Below are 20,943 nucleotides of genomic sequence, written 5' to 3'. Positions count from 1 at the left end.
CCTCCCAAACTTCATTGGGGTGGGGGAAGGGGAGGTGAGGTAGGGGTTGAAATTCTCCTGGAAAACTCACTAGCCCAGGAGCTACTGATCAGTAAAAAACCTCTAACTAGCCCAACAATTTTTTATGCAAAATGAAAACACAACACATTAAGTAAAAGTTTCAAATGCTTTGGTAACAAAAACAAATTAAGTCTTAAAACGACTAGCCCCAGGGGGGAGGGGGAATAATAGTCATTAATTCCAGAGAGAGTTACTTCTCTTATCGGGTTAGGACTTCAAAATAACATTTTGTAATATTTTTATGTTAAACTCCTGAAATGGCAAAGACAATACTGTATGTGTACATAAATTGACGTATTCAAAATTTAGCGCAATCACTGGGTATGGAGTTGTTGGAAAAATCATGCATTAGCGCTATACGTCTGTGCCGTATAGTGTATTTATAAATGATTTCTTAGCAGTATTCATGAATTAGCACATCGTTGTCTGCGCCAAAGCCGCTAAAATATGAAACCCGCTTTTTTAAGTACACATCCAGTATATTAGAGAAAAAGAGAAAACAAAACTGGCAATTTTGTTAAAACTGTACATTTTATTTTACTTTATTCTAGTAAGGAATGAGAATACAGGCCTATTTCCAACATATAGGTGACTATCCATGTGGATATACATGTGTACTAGTGTCTATCAAATTACTCTACATGGTTCCTTTAATTTTGTTGTCATCAAAGAGAAAGTAAACATAGAATTAACAAATAGATTTCTTAACTGTCTGATGGTTGTCCACATTTCATGCTTCAACTGATAAAAACCTTACAAAAACGGAAATCATTTTTCAGACAATTTTTACATCCTCATATTTAAAGCTCTGAGGCCATTGGCTTGTTTAGGTCTGCTGCATGAAGAGAAACTAGATTTTTTTCAAATTCTGGTCTCAAACAATTAAACATACCAGAAGTTCTAGAGGAGACTGTAGCTTTACTGGTTTAGACATATGCATATGTAAAATTCCTTTTCTATATGTTGAACAGTTAGCAAAAACACTAAAGATTGACTTACAAGTGTTGAAAGGCATCCATACTTAGCATTTATCATTCTGTTAACTCCTTTTCTACTGTAGAATAATTTTTTTTTCAGTAGTCATAACTCAGACTTAACAAAGGCCTAAACCATCACTTCTGCAGTCTCATGCTCATTCTCCTTAAACCAAAATTTTTTAATACATAATACAGGTTCAATGTGTGCAGTGTCTTGGTACCCGAAGATCTGCCAACTGCAAGGTTTAAATTATCAAGCCAAATAGACAACACATGATTACATTACATACATGTACCACAGATCCAATCATAACCCCAAACTTCAATGTTCAATGGACAATTGTCCAACAGAACACTACTGTAAAAGTATAATCATTCCAAATACAAATGACCCTTTTGCTACATAAATAACCTTTATATCAATCTTTTATAATGCTTTCCAGGCAAAAATCTGACTTTGAGCATGCTTTGCTTGTTTAAATCAAACATTCATTTTTATTATGTTTCTATAAATATAACATTCTTTCTTGTATTCTCACTCCATCAAATAACCTGTTAATTCAATTATATTCAAGGATTTCTTGATTAAACACAATTAAGCAAAGGGGAATAACTCTCATTTGCCTCACTTGTTAAAATTTTGTACTCTGTTTGCCTCCTATATACAGTGCATTTACTTCTATTTATACATTTACATTATTGCAATTTAGTCTGATTGCTTAATACCCAGGAGCAGAGGAGGAGATTTTCAAAGAATTAATGCATTTTTACTATATAATCAAAACCCTAACACCAGAACTGCTGACCCTGGGGCCACATATTTCACAATTTTGGAAGACGCACCCTTGCTTATCATAACTATGCATTTAGTTTGTTTGCTTAATAAAAAGGAGAGAGGAGAAGATTTTCAAAGCATTAATTCATTTTCACTATATAACAAATAAGCCCCCCACCCCCTCTGGAACCCTAACCCAGGGGCCACATCTTTCACAATTTTGGAAGAGGCACCCTTCTTCATAACTATGTACTTAGTTCATCGACTTAATATCCAGGAGCAGAGAAGATTTTCAAAGAATTATTGCATTTTCACTATATAATCACTAGAGTCCTTCCCTAACACAAGAACCCATGATCCAGGGGCCATCAAATTCACAACTTTGGAAGAGGCACTCTTCTTCAGCATAACTATGTACTTAGTTTATCAGCTTGATACCCAGGAGCAGAGGAGAAGGTTTTCAAAGAATTAATGTATCTTTACTATATAATCATTATAGCCCCACCCTAACACCAGAACCCCTGACCCAGGGCCATGAAATTTACAATTTTGGAAGAGACACCCTTCCTCATGAAGGAGATGATGCAGGGTTAGTGACTAGTATATTCTAATGTTCTTTTTCCATCCATTTAAAGTTATGGCCAAGGCAAGAATTTCATATTTTTCTAAAAATCATGACCTAGCTTGCCCAAATTACCAAGGGTTAGGGTCAGGACTCAGGACATATCCTTGAATCACAAGGCCTAAGCAACCTATGTTTCAGGTATAAGCTTCTAATACTTCTCCATATCAAAGTTGTTGGCAATGCCAAATTTTTGTACCAAGTGACCCTGACTTGTCCAAAATGACCTTGGTTCTGGATTAAAAGACACACCTCTGGTACATGACAAGCTCCCTTTGTAACAAGTTTGAGTTTCTAAGTTTCTCTGTGTCAAAGTTATGATCAGACTCAGACACGAGTTTCAATTTTTTTAGTCCTGTCAAGCAAAATGACAAAGTCCATAACGTTCAAAAATCAGCTGTAAAATAAAAATGGTTCAATCATAATAAAAATATCAGATGCACATCTTTGTATGGTAAATAAAAAATGTATCAGGCATACAATTTCAAAAAATTCCACGCACTGCGCTTTTACCCAATGTCTGGACAAAACAATAAGTCTGTGAGCCAATGCTCACAAGTAATACCCCCGCTCTGATGTGAATACATTCTAAGCACGGATAAACAGGAAGTTGACATCGGATTCATACAAAAATGAATCCCACCATAGGGCATGCCTAAACAAAGAGTGTGTTAAAATTTCAAGCATCTGCGTTGAGTAGTTGCCGAAAAAACTGACAAAAATTTGTGATGTACGGTATGGATAGACGCATGGATAAACAGGAAGTTGACCAAGGATTCATTTTTCGTAGGAATCCGTGGTCAACTTCCTGTTAATGCCTAAAAAAAGAGTGTGTTAAAATTTCAAGCATCTGCGATGAGTAGTTGCTGAGAAATTTGTTACGGACAGACAGACACACACACACACACACACACATACAGACAGACACACAAGGGTAAAACAGTATACCCCCCTCTCCTTCGGAGCGGGGGTATAATTATTTCTACAGATGGTGATTTTACCGTACCCCTATAAGCTATAATTGTGAGGGTATTTATGGACCTTCAACTTGATCTGTAAATCATCAAAATAAAGATAGATTTAAATCAGGTAATTCACAAATCTGGAAACCAACTATAGTGGAAAGATCGACAGAATAGGGAATTCCATAAAAAAAATGAGTTATGTTCAATCTGCCCACATGGATTCTCAGATTGTATTGTTTTAGTGTAAAGCTTCTTAAAATCATGGACAACTAATTCAAATGCAGTCAGTTCAAATAATGGTGCTTTATTTAATCAAACTGGGAAACTCCTGCAAGATTTTGTATAGTCCTTCTCCAGACTTCTTTCATTATTTATGTATATGTAGGTAAAACAATGGCTGCATTTTGCCATAGTTTCCTTTTTCAGCATTCTGAGGTATCTCAAAATGCTTCAAAATGTTAAGCAAGTTGATACATGAAATATTGTCTAACTACCATAAATGCAAGGTCATAGTATTTGTAAAATAGCTATTTAAGTTAAAGAAAAGTATTTGGCAATATGTACATGACCTTAGGGCACTAATCTGCACTTAATAATCACCTCTAACACAAGGTGTAACTATATATTGCATTAAAATTAAACAAAAAGAGATTAGACCATCTTTAAAGTATTGTTTGCTTGCCCTCTCCAGACTCAGAGGATAAAAATTGGTCAGTAGGTTGGCAAGAAGACTTTCTTCCCAGAAAATTCTAACATACTTTTTAACAGGATGAGAAAATTCAGGGGGGAAAAGGGAAAAAAATTATCATGTCTTGAAAGTTTTGAGTTAGGCCATTTTTAGCCAGTCCGTCGAGAGAGGGCAAACAATTTTTTTAAGATGGCCATATTTGGATTCAATTCTTTTTTTTTTTTGAATACACAAGGAAACAACAGTTCATTAAAATTGGGAATGATATAAATTCTTTTTAAAAAAAATTAAAACATTAAATCATCAAAATATTTTGTCCAAAACTTGTCTAATACAGACACCAATGGTTCCATGAAAACTGGCCAGATTAGACAACATTCTAGATTGGACTGAAAATTTTGAACAACTGAATATTTACTGAAAAGGGCTTAAATTAACTCATAATAGACAATATTTCATAATACTCAATATCCAGATTAGACAAGTTCTACTGTATTTACATTGTAAATACAAATTTTATTTCAGAAAAGCTCACTTGAGCTTTCAGCTCAGGTGAACTAAAAATACTTCATTCATTCATTCTTATAACATGTATTCTTAAAAATATGGCTTAAAAAGAGAGAATTTGTGTGTGAGGGAAAAAATATGTGATATCATTAATACTTAACTCTTTTGCAATGGAGGTAGGAGAAGACAATGTGCTCTTGAATACGTGAGATCTGATTGATTTTTAAGGGGAAGTAAGAAAGCAGTCAAGTCCTGGTGAAATATCTTGCTAAACATTCAGTGAACCATGCTAATAAAACTTAAGAAGGCTAGGCTTCTTTTTTTAAATTTTCATGCCGACTCTTCCAATTAAATTCAATCATTTCTTCCTAATAATCCTTAAGTTTGGAAATTGATTAAACATTCTGAATTAGATGACCTACTATCCGAGGTGCAACTTTGCAATACAATATACTTTCGGCATACTGATTGTTCGAATCATTTGATTTTCACTAGCATTATGCTATATTTTTGAATCCTGAGTCAGGACAAACATTATTTTGAAGATGACCTAAACAATGTTATGGCCCCGAGATCTCGTGAGATTTAGAGTAAGTTTGATAATCCCCGGGTAATCGTGATACTAAGTATTTCTAGAGAATCATGTGAGTTTTATACATTTCTTGTGACAACTTTGGTTTACAAATGAATATACTGGTACCCTTGCAGATCAAACAATTTTCATATTTCATCCCAAGGAATCACAGTATTTACCCCCCAATTAAAACAATACTCGTTTCATTTTCTTCCACAAAACTTAGTTGCATAGCTTTTACATGTATTTTATCTCATGGACCAGACTGTCTGCGCTCCTTTTACTATCCCTCCAGGAGAATGAATCAGCTTTAAAGAGAGAAAAATTACGTAACCAAGCCGGATACAGTTGCATATAATACAATTCATGTGCGTCTGCTACTGCAATACCTGTACTGACCCCTTGTCTGTTACCAAGAATACACAAATAATGCATAATTCAGTTTATTTTTTATATATGAAATCTGATATTTTGTCAGACTGTGCTCTGAATGGAGAGAAATTCTACTTATGTCACCGACGTTTATGATCAATACCAAAAAATACATCTACCAAATGGACATCCCAAAATGATGTCAAATTACTAGTTTATCTAAATTTTCTAAAAGGAAACTCTTTAATTTTGAAACAAAAAATGTAAGCTGGATTGAAACATTTTTCTAATTAAATATTCAACACTGTAATTTAAGAAGTTAAAACCACTCCCTGCGATTATATAATCCAACAGCCAGAATTCATAAATTAAACAGCACTTGAATATTGCAATTGACATGACTGATAAGAAGAAAAATTATGAGAATTTTTTAGGCCCCATGAACCACACGAAAAAAAATGTCATCAAATGTCAACATAAAAATATGTGGCCCCTTGAAAACAATAAAATATACATATTTCAAATGTAGTTCATTCACTTTGTATACAAAATTATATATTCATCAACCATTTTTTTTTCAATTTCTAATTTAAAAAGTTCACTACTTGTATTAAAAGAATTATTATTTCAAAAAAGTACAAAGAAAATATTTGTGGTTTAAAAAAAAATAGAAGACTGACCCAAATCTTTTAATTTTATCACCTACAAGCCAGACAGAACTAAAGCCAATTGACCCCCTGTTTCTAGACTGTCACAGACAACAGACAATGTCTTTTGTTTGTTTTTCAAGCTGCCTCATGGCTTGGAACGTCACCAGACCAAACTTGGTCTATTTTAACAAGAAGTGAATATTTATAGAGATTATACCTCCAGACTTTTTTGTTTAACTGGAGATATGCCCGATCTATAGCTGAGGTCAATAAGATATAGTTTTTATCCAGCAGGAACCCTGATTTTAAGCATGGTTTTATGCTGGGTTCTAATCAAACACAGGTTCTTAATAGATACACACTCTTCATTATCTGCGGTATAATGCAACATGTTATCTTCCTTCATGAGCAAACGGAGGCCACACCAACTGTTCAAAATCGTTTTGACAATTTTTTGCAATTGCTACATGCATGATACATGTCCTGCATGAATATGTCTACTTAAAGTGTACACAGCCCCTATTTTATAAAACTCAGACTTAGTCTAGACACATATTCATATGCATTAGAAAAACTACTCAACATCACATTTTTTAAAAAACCTGTTACATCATTAATTGTGCAAATGCATAAATACATAAACAGAAGATACAAGAAAAAACACAAACTAGGATTGCTTTCTGGATAAATAATCATAAACATTGGGGGGTGGGGGGATTAACAAAGGAAAATCATACTGTGCACAGAACTCTTTGTAACTTTTTCAGAAATGATTCAAATTTCTGACCAATTTCTAAAATTAATACACATCTGCATGACAAAGAACATAAATGCTAAAAGAATATAGGAATTTGCTCCAAAAACATTTGTATATGTAAGAATAGTTAAAGAGAAGTCATGAAAATTTGAACAAAACAAATCCTCAGACACAGACAGAATAATTATTTAAATGACTATTCATCTTATATGAACTTGGTCTACTGCAACCAGACAAGCATTTGAAAATTACTGCCCAGACAACAAAAAATTCCAACTCTCTATCCATTTATTCATTCTACTGACCCATTTTACTTAGAGTGGAACTGCTTTGAGTGTAAAGCGCTCAAAATCAACCTCACCTGTTGGGTATTTAAGGAGCATTTACACAAAAATATGACCACATTGCAAGGATAGGATCTCAAACTATGACCTCTGAATGACCCACACACTGCACTTAACATTCACTCAAAATTGTCATATCTCCATGCACTTTGATCCCCTCCAAAGCTGATCAGTCAGCAAAGAGAAGACCCCAAGGTCACTGCCAGCCCATTCAATCAGTCTGCTACCATCTTAGCCCAAAACCAAACAAATCACCTCAAAGGACTTTTATAAATGGTACAAAGTGTATAAATAGAGAATAATACATAGTAAAATCCTAATAGCATGCTGTATCATATAAGTCTATGGGTAAGGCCCTAGGCCTAAGGATAATATTGGTCAAGAATTAATAAAGCATATACATTGTATTTTTTTTAATGTTTCATTACGTATTTTAATATATCAATACATATTAATATAAAATATCGATGTATTTAGAGGGTAAAAAAATTTACAAATTTTTATGAGAATACATCTTTTAAACAAATATATAATTATATAAAAAAATTGTACCTTGCTGATTAATGAAATGTCAAAATAGGAAACTCCAGTCATTTAATCAAAATTACCTACGTACGGCTATGAAGAAAAGGAGAAAAACAACTATTTTTTTTTCATTGATGAGACTGATGATTCACTGAGTACTGACGAAACATAGAAAATGTTGAAACAGGTTTTATTGGGGGAAGGGGGGGGGGGAAGCATTTGTTGACATACTGTCATCAAACTCATTTTGAATCGGTAAGTAAGCTAGTTAATGTTTGTTTGTTTCTTTATTGTCCCTTCAAGAATTTTTCACACATATTGAGAAGTCACCACTTGTCGGTGGAGGGCTGCAAATTTAGACCTGTCCTTGGCACTTACAGGTATAGCCTTTGAGCAGTGAGGGATCTTTTTCATGCCAGCTCCTACTGCAAACACAAGACCTCAGTTTATATGGTCTCCTCTGATCAATTCTTTAAAATTCATTCCAGAATTTTTCATCCCTTCAACAGCTACTGTAGAGGTACATTTTTCTATGCGAGATTAATTTACGCTATGTACACAATCACGATTTTTCTGCGAAAATTTGTCTCAATGTACTTATAATGCATTTAAGACATACAATGGCAATCCAAAACAAGAGGCCCATGGGCCACAATGCTTACCTGAATAATTGTGGCCCTTCTGTTCTTTTCCCTATATATACCTATGTAAAATTTAGATTATATATTGTGGTCCAACCTTACCCCAGCCCAACCCTACCCCTAGATTTCATGATTTGAACAAACTTGTATCTGAGGACATTTATATAAATATGACTAATCATGGTTTTGCTGTTTTTGAGATGAAGACTTTAAAAGATTTTTCCTGTATATTCTTATGAAAAAATCTGATTGCCCATTGTGGCCCCATCCTACTCCCAAGGGTCATGATTAGAACAAACTACAATCCATACTACCTGAAGACGCTTCAATATAAATATCACTAATCAAAGTTTTGCTGTTCATTTTTTTGTTTGTTGGTTTGTTTAATGTCCCTCTCGAGAATTTTCACTTGGAGACGCCACCACTTCCAAGTGGAGAGCTGCAAATTTTTACCTATACTCCGCACTAAAGGCCACTGAGCAGTGAGGGATCTTTTTCCTGCCAGTATCTACTGCGACACGGGACCTCAGTTTATAAGGTCTCATCCAGAGGACCAGTCTCCACGTCTCACAGTAGGATTCAAACGGGAGGATCAACTCCTTACTCCACGACTCTAGAACAGACACTCTACCACTGCGCCACGTGGACTACTTTTGTTGACTGTGAGAAGATTTTTAAAGACTTTTCTATATATTCCTATGTAAAACTTTGATTGCTCATAGTGGTCCCATCCTACCCACCAAATTCGTGATATGAACACCTAAATCTACAATACCTGAGGATACTTCCAAATGAATATAACTAATCATGGCTTTGCTGCTCCCTAGAAGAAGATTTTTTCCTATATATTCTTATTTAAAATTTGATCATCCTTCCCCAGGGGCATGATTTGAACAAAATTGAATCAACTACCTAAGCATGCTTCCACATAAATATGATTAATCATGTCTTGGCTGTTCTTGAGAAGATTTGAAAGATTTTTCTTACGTATTCCTAAATAAAACTTTGCCTATAGTGGTCCCACCCTATCCCTGGGGGCCATGATTTGAATAAACTAAAATTTAAACTATCTGAACATGCTTCCATATAAATATGATTAATCAAGACTTTGCTGTTCTTGAGAAGAAGACTTTTAAATTACCCCACCCAATTTTCACTATTTCTTAATTATCTCCCCTTGAAAGAGACTGGGGCCCTTCATTTGAACAAACTTGAGTTCCCTTTACCCAAGGATACTCTGTGCCAAATTTGATTGAAATTGACTCGTGGTTCTGGAGGAGAAGATGAAAATTACAACAACACCGGCAACTGACAAATTGAAAAATGTACATTTACAGTATTTCAATTTTATTTACAGGGATCGACATTAACGGTTGTCCGATTGCCCGGGACAAGTAAATTCTCAGTTCGGGCAAGTGAAATTGTCGACGTACTTGTGCGATTGGGCAAGTGAATTTTTCTCATACAAATGTACATATTTATTTAGTTTACATTAATTTATAAATAAAACAATAAATTGAACACTTGATTTCCGCCATGCACCTGACTGACAATGTTTTTGCATTCGAAATTCCTTGGTAGCGTTTCTGGATTATACCGCTCATTTAAAAATCGGGTTCGTTATTATTTTTTCATAGTTAATACGCTCTACCTCTGACAAAATTTTGTTAACTTCTCATTAGGAAAATAGATTATTCATTCAAGCACAGAATATAAGTACAGTGTAACACGATGTATCCTGATCAAGATAAGATGCATGTTTCGTAGCATCTTCCTTAAGCATTACTTCACAGTTATCTCTGAAAATCACGAATCACAAAAGGATCCTACCGAAAATAATTTTTAAAAATATGAATTTTATTAAAAGGAAACGGAGAGTTATTGTTGCATGCCAGTGTGAGTTAACAGGTTAAATTTTCAAGTACAGCGGTATACATTTATTTACAAATGCACCATGCATCGACATTTTTTTCAGGTAGCTCAACTTGCCAAATTGACAGTAGTGTATTTGGTCACATTTTTTCTTATCATAACGTTTACATTAATTAATAATTTTCTTCTTAAGTTCTTTCCTAATTTTGGGCAACCAAGTTTTGCATTCGGACAAGTCAAAATTTGAGATCACTTGCCCGAAGGGCAAGTGAATCTGAAAGTTAATGTCTATCCCTGATTTATACCTTCAATTTTAATAAATTTTGAAAATTCAACATTGATTTTGAAAATGTCTATAAGAAATATTTTTCCCCTACCTACCTACCCATTTTTTTAATCCCCCACCAGTACCTACCTACCCATTTTTTTTTTAACCAAGTTAGGAGAGAACAAACAAACATCTTTATAGGTTGGTCTAATATAGCCTACATATATATGGTAAAAATTATACTGGTTTCAGTCCACACAAAAGTTGTCAGACTTTTGATCATATATCCCCTCAACTTTACATAATTTTAAAATCAAATTTGGGTCAAATGTCTGGTAGTAGTTCAAACTTTAACATATTTCTGGAAGTGAGTTAATTCCACCAGTGGACAAACAGTTGGCTTTTTTCAAACAATGTTTACTTTTTTTTAATTTTATTAATCCAGATGCAAACACCAAATATTTCAAGAAAAATAATCATGTATAATACATGTTCTTATATTAAGCTAGACCCAATTTTTCATTGAAAATTAGACAATCACATGTAAATCATCCTTATTAGACATTGCCATCATTTTTCACAGTTCACAAACTGTTTTTCGCATTATTTAATCAATTCTTTTTTTCTGTATTCAATATTTATTGGGAAGACTAATTTTCTTCCATCAGATTGGACACAGGATCTAAATCAGCCGTCTGCCGATTAGCATAAAGCTGTCAGACGACTGTAACAAGATAGCCATCGACCAGTCAGGTACAACGTCTGTCACTGTCTAACCAATATCCCACTTGGAAGATAAGCCTGTCAGTAAAACTGCTCATCAATAAGAAAGGCCAGCAAATGCACTCTTTGCTTCCTATATCAGACACATCTTTCTTCAAGTTTCATACACGTTATGGAATTTTTAAAAAGTAACTTTACTTTAATCACGGAGTTCCATTCTTTTTTTTTTTTTTAATCTTATTTTGTATTTTTTAATTATTATTATCTTTTTAATTTTTGGAAAACGAAGCATTTTTTTCCCTTCATAAAGACTTTCTATGCAGCTAATAAAGTTCAACCTGAAGAAAAATCCTTGTTACATTAAATTTATTATACAATTTTTTTTCCCTACTTGTTGAGCATTAATTAATTGCAAACTCTGGGGTACTGACCAAGACATATCTATATACAAGTATCTTTAAAACCATTCAGCTGGGCAACTTCACAGGAACCACATATTTATCCATGTTAGAATGCACATTCATTTAGCAGATGTCACTCTGAGCCACTCGAAAACGCAAAAATAAGGTTCAACTTAATCAGGATATATGTGGTTGCAGGGTTTCTTTTTCTTTTCTTTTTTATTCTTTAGAGCCATAATCAAGAACATGTCTCAACTTTTGACCCACACACAGTTGGTCAGTCTACATAATTTCAAACATATGGAAAATAAACCTTTAAAAACTTAACTTTTATGTATCATGTGTATATTGCCTCTTGACAAATCCCTTTATATTCTGCATAGAATTTTGACATATATTACTGTACATATAATACTGAATGTTCATAAAAATAACAAATTTCAAATGAGACTGTTAATTGTTAATTCATAATTAGCACTATAAAACATCATGAAGCAAACTTCTTAATGTAATAATGACTTTTAATGTGCTTTTAGCAGCATGTACAAAATTATATAGGCTCGAAGAATAAACAATGACTTGCAAACAATCACACCCTCCTATAGTCAACTATTCATCAGAAATTCATGCATCATATATTAACATTAAACAAGTATTAGTCTAACTTTTTAAGCAGCAAATCAAATCATGACGACGTGCAAGTGAAGAAAAAATTTCTCTGACCTGGACACAAACCTATGTACTTACATATAAACTTTTTGCACTTGTCAGAAATGCATTTACATTACAAAAAGCATTTATTATCATTAAAATACACCAAAACACAACCCATCACTACAAAATAGAAACTTATTAAAAGCTAGATCAAATGAGACTGGAACTTTATGCAAGTAATCTGTTATTATTATTATTTTTTTAATAAATCATAAAATTTATCTCCCTTTGACTAAATCTTAAATGAGCATTGCATAAGTTATTTCCCTTTACACATGAATGTCAAAGGGTTTTTATAACATTTCTAAATTTCTTAAAAATGAAACACAATTATATTCAAGAAACATATATTATCATTTTACATTTAAATTTAAGGAAGCTTGAAAAATTTTTTTAATACGATGATAAAATGCCCAAAATAAGGGTCCTCGAAGTTAAAATCTCCACCAAATAGATAGCGGTTCACATGGTTCTGAAATGTCATAGGTGTCAATGCTCAACTAAAATTCAAAAAGCTGATCATAAGAATAAATATATAGATAGATTTTGATGTGAAAAAAATCGACTACATAGCATGGCTGGTGGAAATTTTGAAATTGACGATATTTGTATGGTAATGGATGTTCAATCTCTTATGTATGAATGTCTAGCAGAGAGAAATAACCAAAAAATTGCCAACAAGTACAGAAGAAAGCGATCCAATTTCAAAGATTGTCAAATATGACATAAATCACTGATAAATAAGTCAACAAACAGATATATCCATTTAGTTGACATTTTTTGAATTTAAAAAAAATATATATATTCAAAAATCTTATTGAATTTTATGTTTTTCCTGATTTGGATATTTAACTCCAATTGAACAGTCACGGTAGCTGTGCAGTTATGGTAGGGCGTTCGCTTCATGATCAGGAGGCCCGGGTTCAGTTCTCCTTCACCGCATCAAGTCAAACTTAAGATGTAAACATAGGTATAGTGACTGTTCAAGCACCCTGCACTAGAAGTGAAAGTCAGGGGTCTTTCGGATGAGACCTAAACATAGAAGTCCCGTGTCATGGTAGGTATTAATTAGCACAATACAGAACCCTCACTGCTTAATGGCCTGAGTTCTGAGTATAGGACAAAATTTGAAGCCCTTCATCGGTATATGGTGATGTCTATATTTTGGATGTGCGATTTTATCGGTATACCAGTATATCGCGATTTTTTATTGCTTGATATGTATCGTGATGCGGAGACTAAAATACCGGTATTTGGTACAGAACTATAAATTCCCGAAATTATTCATTTATTTGTTCAAACTATTGAATGACAATAAGAGGAAGTGTAAAAAATGTTGAAAACAGTTAAACAACGGCATCAAAACATGCTTTATATTAAATAAATGAAAATTTAAAAAGTAAAGTTATGTTTTTATAGCATATTTTTAAGAAATATTACGGAAATTCATTTGAAATTGTAGTAAAAAATGCGTTAAAAATATCACGATTTATCATGATATTTTTGGAAAAAAAATCGTGATATATCACGATATGAAATTTTTGCCGATACCCATCCCTAGTCTCTATATGTCACTGAGTGAAAAATTTTCAAAGCGGACGTAAAACAACATACTATCAATCAATCTAACTCCAATTGACCCTGATCAAGGTCATGGTTTGTTTAACAATTTCCAGCCATCTCGTTTCTAAACAATTACTGTTTCAAACAAAACACTCATAGACAATAAAGTTTATACAGTAAAACTTGTTGAATCCGGATGTTGTGCATTCCGGCATGTTGTTCAGTCCGGCGTAATATTTTAGTCCCTTGAATTTTCTTTATAATTTATGTTTAATAAATGTTCTTTAATCCGGATCTTGCCTATTCTGTAAACCGGCCGCTATTTAAAGAACTAACTGCTCATAATTAGTACAAATTACCTCCTCTAATCCGGCCACTTATTTTTACCTGTGCCCGCTGGTCATTAGAGAAGTCTCGCGTGGGGTAATTATTGTCCCGTTAATGATCTATCAGTATCGACAGTTTAGATTTTAACAAACGTGATTTTAAAAAAAAATCATTAATGGTTCAAGTAAGGCGAGGAAACTCGCAAAAGAATGAGTGATAATGATGGTTGCGTGTAGCTTGTATGTAGAAAAACTTGGAGACTTATCCATGACCTCCTTTTCTTCTTTCGTTTTGCGTGCACTACGTGCAATTCGAATTACTTCCCTTTGTGTCGATAGTTTACAACGACCATAACGACATAAGATTTTGGTTCAATATTCATTACATGTATAACATTTGAAATTAACAAATACAGTGTCTAAATATTCAAACATATTAATTTTAAAAGAAAGAAATTTATTAGGAATCTGTTCACTAAATAATATTTACAGCTACGATGAGGTTTTGGTGTGTGTTTTGAACATTTAACGATTTTCAAATTTGATAAATGACCAAAAGATTTTACATTTCGATACTGAATAAAATATTTAAACAGAAATGAAAATTCTGAAGAGTTCAAAACAAACGAAAATTGACGATTTTTTTAAGTGAAACTAAAAAAAATGACACATTTGATCAAGTATTTATTTACCACTCTTTGTTTATATCTGTGTAATTTTTAACAATTTTCTCCAATCCGGATGTTGTCTAATCCGGCCAAAAATTTTGGAACCATTGATCGCCGGATTAGACAAGTTTTACTGTATAACAATGAATGTTTTACACCCTGTGTTAAATACCTGGCATCAATTATTACACAGGTGTGACATTAATTTCCCTGGGATGATTTGTTTATGTAAACACAGTAAACATGCACTTGGAATGCATTGTCAGCACAATGTTGCAACATGCTCAGGATGATTTAGAAAGACATATTCAGGTACTTCAGTTATTAACTAAAATAATCAAAGAACAATTTTAAAATACAAATTGAAAAAAAATACATTTAAATGTAGCTTTTATATGAACTTCATTTGCAAGAAAATTAAAGGTTGTGTTCTACTTTCATTTTTGGAACGACAAAAATAATTTAACTTTTATTTTCTTTACATCATTTGTATGGTTGTAAAATAAAAGTCACATCCATATTTGCCTTCTCTGGGTGTGTTTTATCCATGGGACCTGCTTTTTTCCCAGGACCCCCCCCCCCCCCCCCGAACTTCGAGGTAAGTGCGTCTATTAAAAGTAGGGATGGGTATCACCAAAAATTTCATATCGTGATATATCACGATTTTTTCCCCGAAATATCGCGATAAAATGGGGATATTTTTACAAGGAATTTTTACTTCATTTTCAAATGAATTCCCATAATTTTTCTTACAAATACACTGCAAAAATATAACTTTACTTTTTTCCATGTTTATTTATATAATATAAAGTATGTCTGGATGCCATAGTTTAACTTTATTCAAGTTGAACATTTTTTATATTTTCTGTAATTTCTATTTAATAGTTTGAACAAATAAGCATGATAAATAAGTTATTTCCGGAATTAATAATTATGTACCAAATACCGGTATTTTAGTCTCTGTATCACGATACATATCACGCAATAAAAAATCACGATATATCGGTATACCGATAAAATCGTGCATCCCTAATTAAAAGAGTGCGCCCTTTGCATGCGACTTTAGAGTAATGAGAAATTCAAACTTGCTGAAACATTAAAGATATTTATTTTCTAGCAAAGAATTTTTAACTGGTGATTTAATAGCATGTAAACTTTGTCATATTCAAAAATTTTGAGACATGAAAAAAAAATCCTTTAATAACAGACTGTAAAGGCTCATTACTTTTACCGAGGTTAAAGATTCATAGTCTGTTAGTTTTTCTGTCAGGGTTGCAATATAATTAATATTTTCCATTTCACCTGTATGGAGGTATCTTCTTTCGTGAGGTATGTTTGATCCTTATGTAGTATACATATAAAATACATGTTTGTTGTGGTTTTGTTCTTGATCTTTGGATCAGTACTGAAATGCTCATTCATGCATTAAAAGGCCTAGTTATATAACCAAACACCCTTAAATTTTATGACTCCATTCCTTGTACTTCTCCTAAATAGAAACCAACTGCATGGCCCATCTTTGGCAAAAATTTTCATAAAAATCCACCAATCTTGTTCTGTATTTAGGTCTGCTCTTTGTATGACAAATAAACAATTACACAAGTCAAAAATAATCTATTTTAAAAAATTTATCCACCTATCATGAATATCCAGAAAAATTACTGTAGTGTTAAAAGAAGAGTAATACTGCTAATAATACTATGACAGAAATAATAACAAAAAAAAATCTTACTTGTTATACACTGAAATATGTTTATAAACAAGAAAAAAATTGTTTCATCTTGTCTCCCTAGACATAGCCCACCATTTTGTGTGTTTGGGGGTGGGGGGTGGGGGGGGGGGGGAGGTTACTATGCATTTATGAACACATATTAGCAATTCACTTGGTTCATGAAGTGCTTTAAAAATATACCAAGTCTGAAAAATACACCTATTTTTGCAGAATGCTTCTATAACTTTTTTACATGATATATATCTATAAAAGCTAATCTGCATGTGCAATGTGAGTGTATTATGATAATATGTCCAAAATGAAACATAGGCTTGAATTCTTACAGCTCATTTTCACAAACAGACAATTAAAATGCTGGTTTTACATTACTACAAAAGAATATTTTACACAAATAATTATAAATCAAATAAAACTTTGAATACATAAGCACCAATGCTTTAAAAGATTTATAATACTTAAACATACTAAATGTCTTGTCAGAGCAAGCTAGATTCAATTCAGTGCAAAGTGTTCAATGACCAGGATAAATGCACTCATGTGGCACTTTTTCATGTGACTCAAAAACAGGTATAATAATTCAGCATACCCGGTAGATGCAATTTACTAGACTTCAGTCAGCTTCATTTCTGATCTGCATTTGTGAGCACCAGTCTCAACATAATTACATCATTACACATAAATCGTCCATGATCATTTAATCTTTGGCCCAGCCGACCTCTGACCTAATTTTACACTTGATTGATACATGTATAACACAGGTGATTTGACCTAGTTCTGTATCTACCGACCCAGACAGTGATTGAAGCACTAAGATATTTTATATTTAAAGCTATATTTATCATAATGATGTTATCAAAAGTCTAATGAATCAAACCTTTTGAATATCTTATGTACCAAAGGCACTGTGTCAATATATCTTCTTTATGATATTACATACATTGCATTAGCTTTTTTAAGTGCAGGTACAAGGTCATAAAAATATATGTATGCTATTTTCACATACTTGAAAATTGAAACACAACATAACAAAAGCATCAAAAATATGACAGACAGGTTAAAGCTGAATTTGGCTTGCTTGTTGGTTCAGTCCTTTCTGTTTTATGCTAGTTACTGCAATCCTTTGTAAAATAAATTTAATTTAAAGAAATGATTTTAAAAAATGTTCTCTTCTACTACTTTTTGTTGTTATAAATAAAAAATCTGAATGCCTTATCCTGCTCTGTATATGTATTACATCATGTATATTATGGGGTCTACAAAAATCTCAAATTGAAATAGAAAAAAAAAAAAAAAGAATATTCAGACAAATCTTCCTATTCAGTGCCTTCAGTTATTAAAGTTGGTTATCAAGATTAAGGAAACAATTCTTTTCTGTATTTTTTTTTTAATACTGCTCAATGGCAGACACATTTTCCAATTAATTATAAAAATATACAAGTAACTTAAAGAGTATGTATATGAAATTTGGTTAGAAAACAAAAGCCATACCAAATAAAGATCCTAATAGCCTCAGATGCAATGAAATTGAATATCTTACAGTTATATATGGGTTGATTACTCAGTATATTTAAGGAATAACTGTCTAGTTTTTAGTTTTATGGTGTAATGAAACAGTTCGCTCACATGATAATCTGCATATACACCAAATACATCTATGCTTAAATTTTCTTGTGAGCAAATTGTTTGATCATCATCATAAAACAAAAAAGAAAAAAAAAAAAAAAAAAAAAGAAAGGTCTTTCTTATTTTTACATTCTAACTGATCTTTGATTCATTTTAAAAAAAAAAAATGAAACATTTCCAATTTATTACTATTAGTATGTAAGATAGATAGACACGTTTTTATGGTGTCTGAGACATTAATTCATTTTATTGACTGCAGTACGAGAAAACTGTACTAATGAACAAAATTACAGTTCAAAATCCAGATTCAGAATAAAAGTAGGGTTGGTGGGTAAAATTAGGGTCAGTTGGGTTGCCAGAAAGGCAGAAACACACACATTTTTCTTAGCCTCAATCAAAAGCAACTTTTGAGTCTTTCTTTTGTATCTTGTCTCCTTTACCTTTACAAACATGAAAAAAAATATAAAAGCACCAAAACATCAAAAACAATTCTAGATTTCTTTGTTCTGTCCCTGGATGAATCTTATTCAAACTCAAAAATTAATTTTTTGAAACTTGTCCTTTGAACCCTAATATTTACCTTAATAACATCATTTGCTAGGAAGCATCTCCTAATAAAATTAATCCATAATCTTGACCTACAAAAATATGCAAAATTCTATTTTTTTTTTTTTTTTTTTTTTTTTTTTTTTTTTTACACCTTATGTGGAAAGCATTAATGACAATGCTTAAATATTACAAAACTATAAATTATTTTAAAATTAAACCATTGGGATCCGAAAAAATTTATCAAGTCATGTTTTATGAAGTCATTTAATGTTATTAAATGTTTAGAGTTAATTAGTGGCATATCTGGATGTTGCTATGCTATTTTTTTTTCAACTTTTGATATTGTAACCAGCATTTATTTTTATCAATAGATAGTTTTTGATAGACATGATTTTAGCAAGAATTATTTCCCGTTGGTTGCCATATTGGAGGTCAACAAGCCCAGATTCTTTTATTATTCAACCAATTTAAACTTAATTGTCATTCTAGGCAATGGGGTGAAGATGACACAGTTTTCTTACAAATATACATGTTAGCAAAAGTTTCCTTTAACTCATAATTTTAATATTTTAAAGATTTTTGCCCTTATATTTCTGTCATACGTTTAAAATTGGTTGCTCAAAGAGGAAAATTCACCAGTTTGACCTCCAAGATGGCAGTCAGGGGAAATAACTTGAAGGAAAAATATGTCATATATGTAGACTATCTGTTGAAGCAGTTAATTTGGCTTGTGGTTGGTTCTTATAAGAAACACTGTATTTATAATTTACAATCAAATTACTGATTAATTAAAGTATTTGCCAAACTTTTAAATTCATAATATGAAACAATTTTGACTTGCAAAATGCTTCAGACATGTTCACAGTGCACTTGAACAGACCTTATTCATACTTTTTTTTTAAATAATAATGTTTCCTATGCAAATCTCTGTTGAGACAGAAAGCATCTTAGAAAACTGATATAAAGTGTTTCTGCAACTTTTGAAAGAAAATCTGCAGCCATATAAAAATTATCATACTGAAACATAGGCAAGTCTAAAAAATATTCTAAATCAAGATGTATATCTTTTCCACCAATAGAATCATCAATGTCCATATCATATATTTGAATACGATGTCCAGTTTCAAACCAGACGTCCCTTTAATCACGACAGACGACTTGCCTGTTTAAAGTCTGACCATAGGACCCATAGCAGACGATTGGGTTATGTCACGCTGACCTTCCATAAAATACCACACGTTCCAACCTACTTGCTTTTTTAAAAAGTATAATTCCATTCAATTGTAACAATCTCGTACATATCTGGAAGATACTTCACCATTTTTAGTTACATCTGCCTGCACTCCTTTTCTGTCGGTTGACATTGAGTGACACAGACAAACCTCAGACTGTCTGGGTTTTGTTTACCGTCTCGATACTGAATATAAACAAACTTTTGAACTTTACTTAAGAATGGTTGAACAAAGAGTACAGGAAATCGCCACTTACCGTTAGCTACAACTGTATTATATAACAAGAGAGCTGCAAAGAGAAGAAATGAAATTTTAAACATATAATGAAATTTTTTTTGTAAAAAAAAAAGTCTACAGGAAGTCAGTCTGAAATTGACCGGAAGTTACTGAGAAAGTGCTACCTACCAAACAGGCCAAAACAAAAAAGCATGTCGGGGAAGATAGAAACCTTCCTAGGTCATGGAGGTGCATATATTACAGGTCCTACATTTAGGTGCATTATCAATCCAAACAATCGCCGCACATTAGCAGACATTGTCTCACTGTAGCGCCATAACTTGTGGCTTCGTGCGCACTCGTCTGTCTGCGCATTTGTAAGACGGCTGTCAAGCCTTCTGTCTGCAGTGCGTTAAAATTAGGTCACAACATGCAACTATACACATGTTGTGTATTAGCAGTAGTAAAAATAAATTTCGAACTATTTTTAGAAGGTATATGGCATGTTTCGTACTTTTAGTAGTTAAGGAATTTAAATGAAACATTGCCATAAACGTAATCTCATATTTAGGAGATTATTTTTAAAGTATCCGTTTTAG

General features: G+C 32.6%; 1 protein-coding gene across 1 annotated transcript in view; it reads right to left on the bottom strand.

Moving 5' to 3' along the window:
• LOC133206277 (uncharacterized) overlaps positions 1-20,714 on the bottom strand; it is a 78,596-nt gene extending 57,882 nt beyond the window's left edge. Inside the window, exons 1-2 of the mRNA XM_061342230.1 lie at positions 20,534-20,714; positions 20,385-20,417 (exon numbers count right to left, since the gene is read on the bottom strand). Of these exons, the coding sequence (XP_061198214.1) occupies positions 20,385-20,417; positions 20,534-20,558 (58 nt within the window). The 5' untranslated portion in view covers positions 20,559-20,714. The remainder of the gene's footprint in view (positions 1-20,384; positions 20,418-20,533) is intronic.
• Between the last annotated feature and the right edge of the window lie 229 nt (positions 20,715-20,943).

This window comes from Saccostrea echinata, unplaced genomic scaffold, assembly GCF_033153115.1.
Source record: "Saccostrea echinata isolate AGI-Se365-2 ecotype Australia unplaced genomic scaffold, CSIRO_AGI_Sech_v1 ptg000054l, whole genome shotgun sequence".
NCBI classification, from domain to species: Eukaryota; Metazoa; Mollusca; class Bivalvia; order Ostreida; family Ostreidae; genus Saccostrea; species Saccostrea echinata.
Note: the sequence above shows the minus strand (reverse complement) of the source record. Positions and strands in the feature narration are given on the sequence as shown.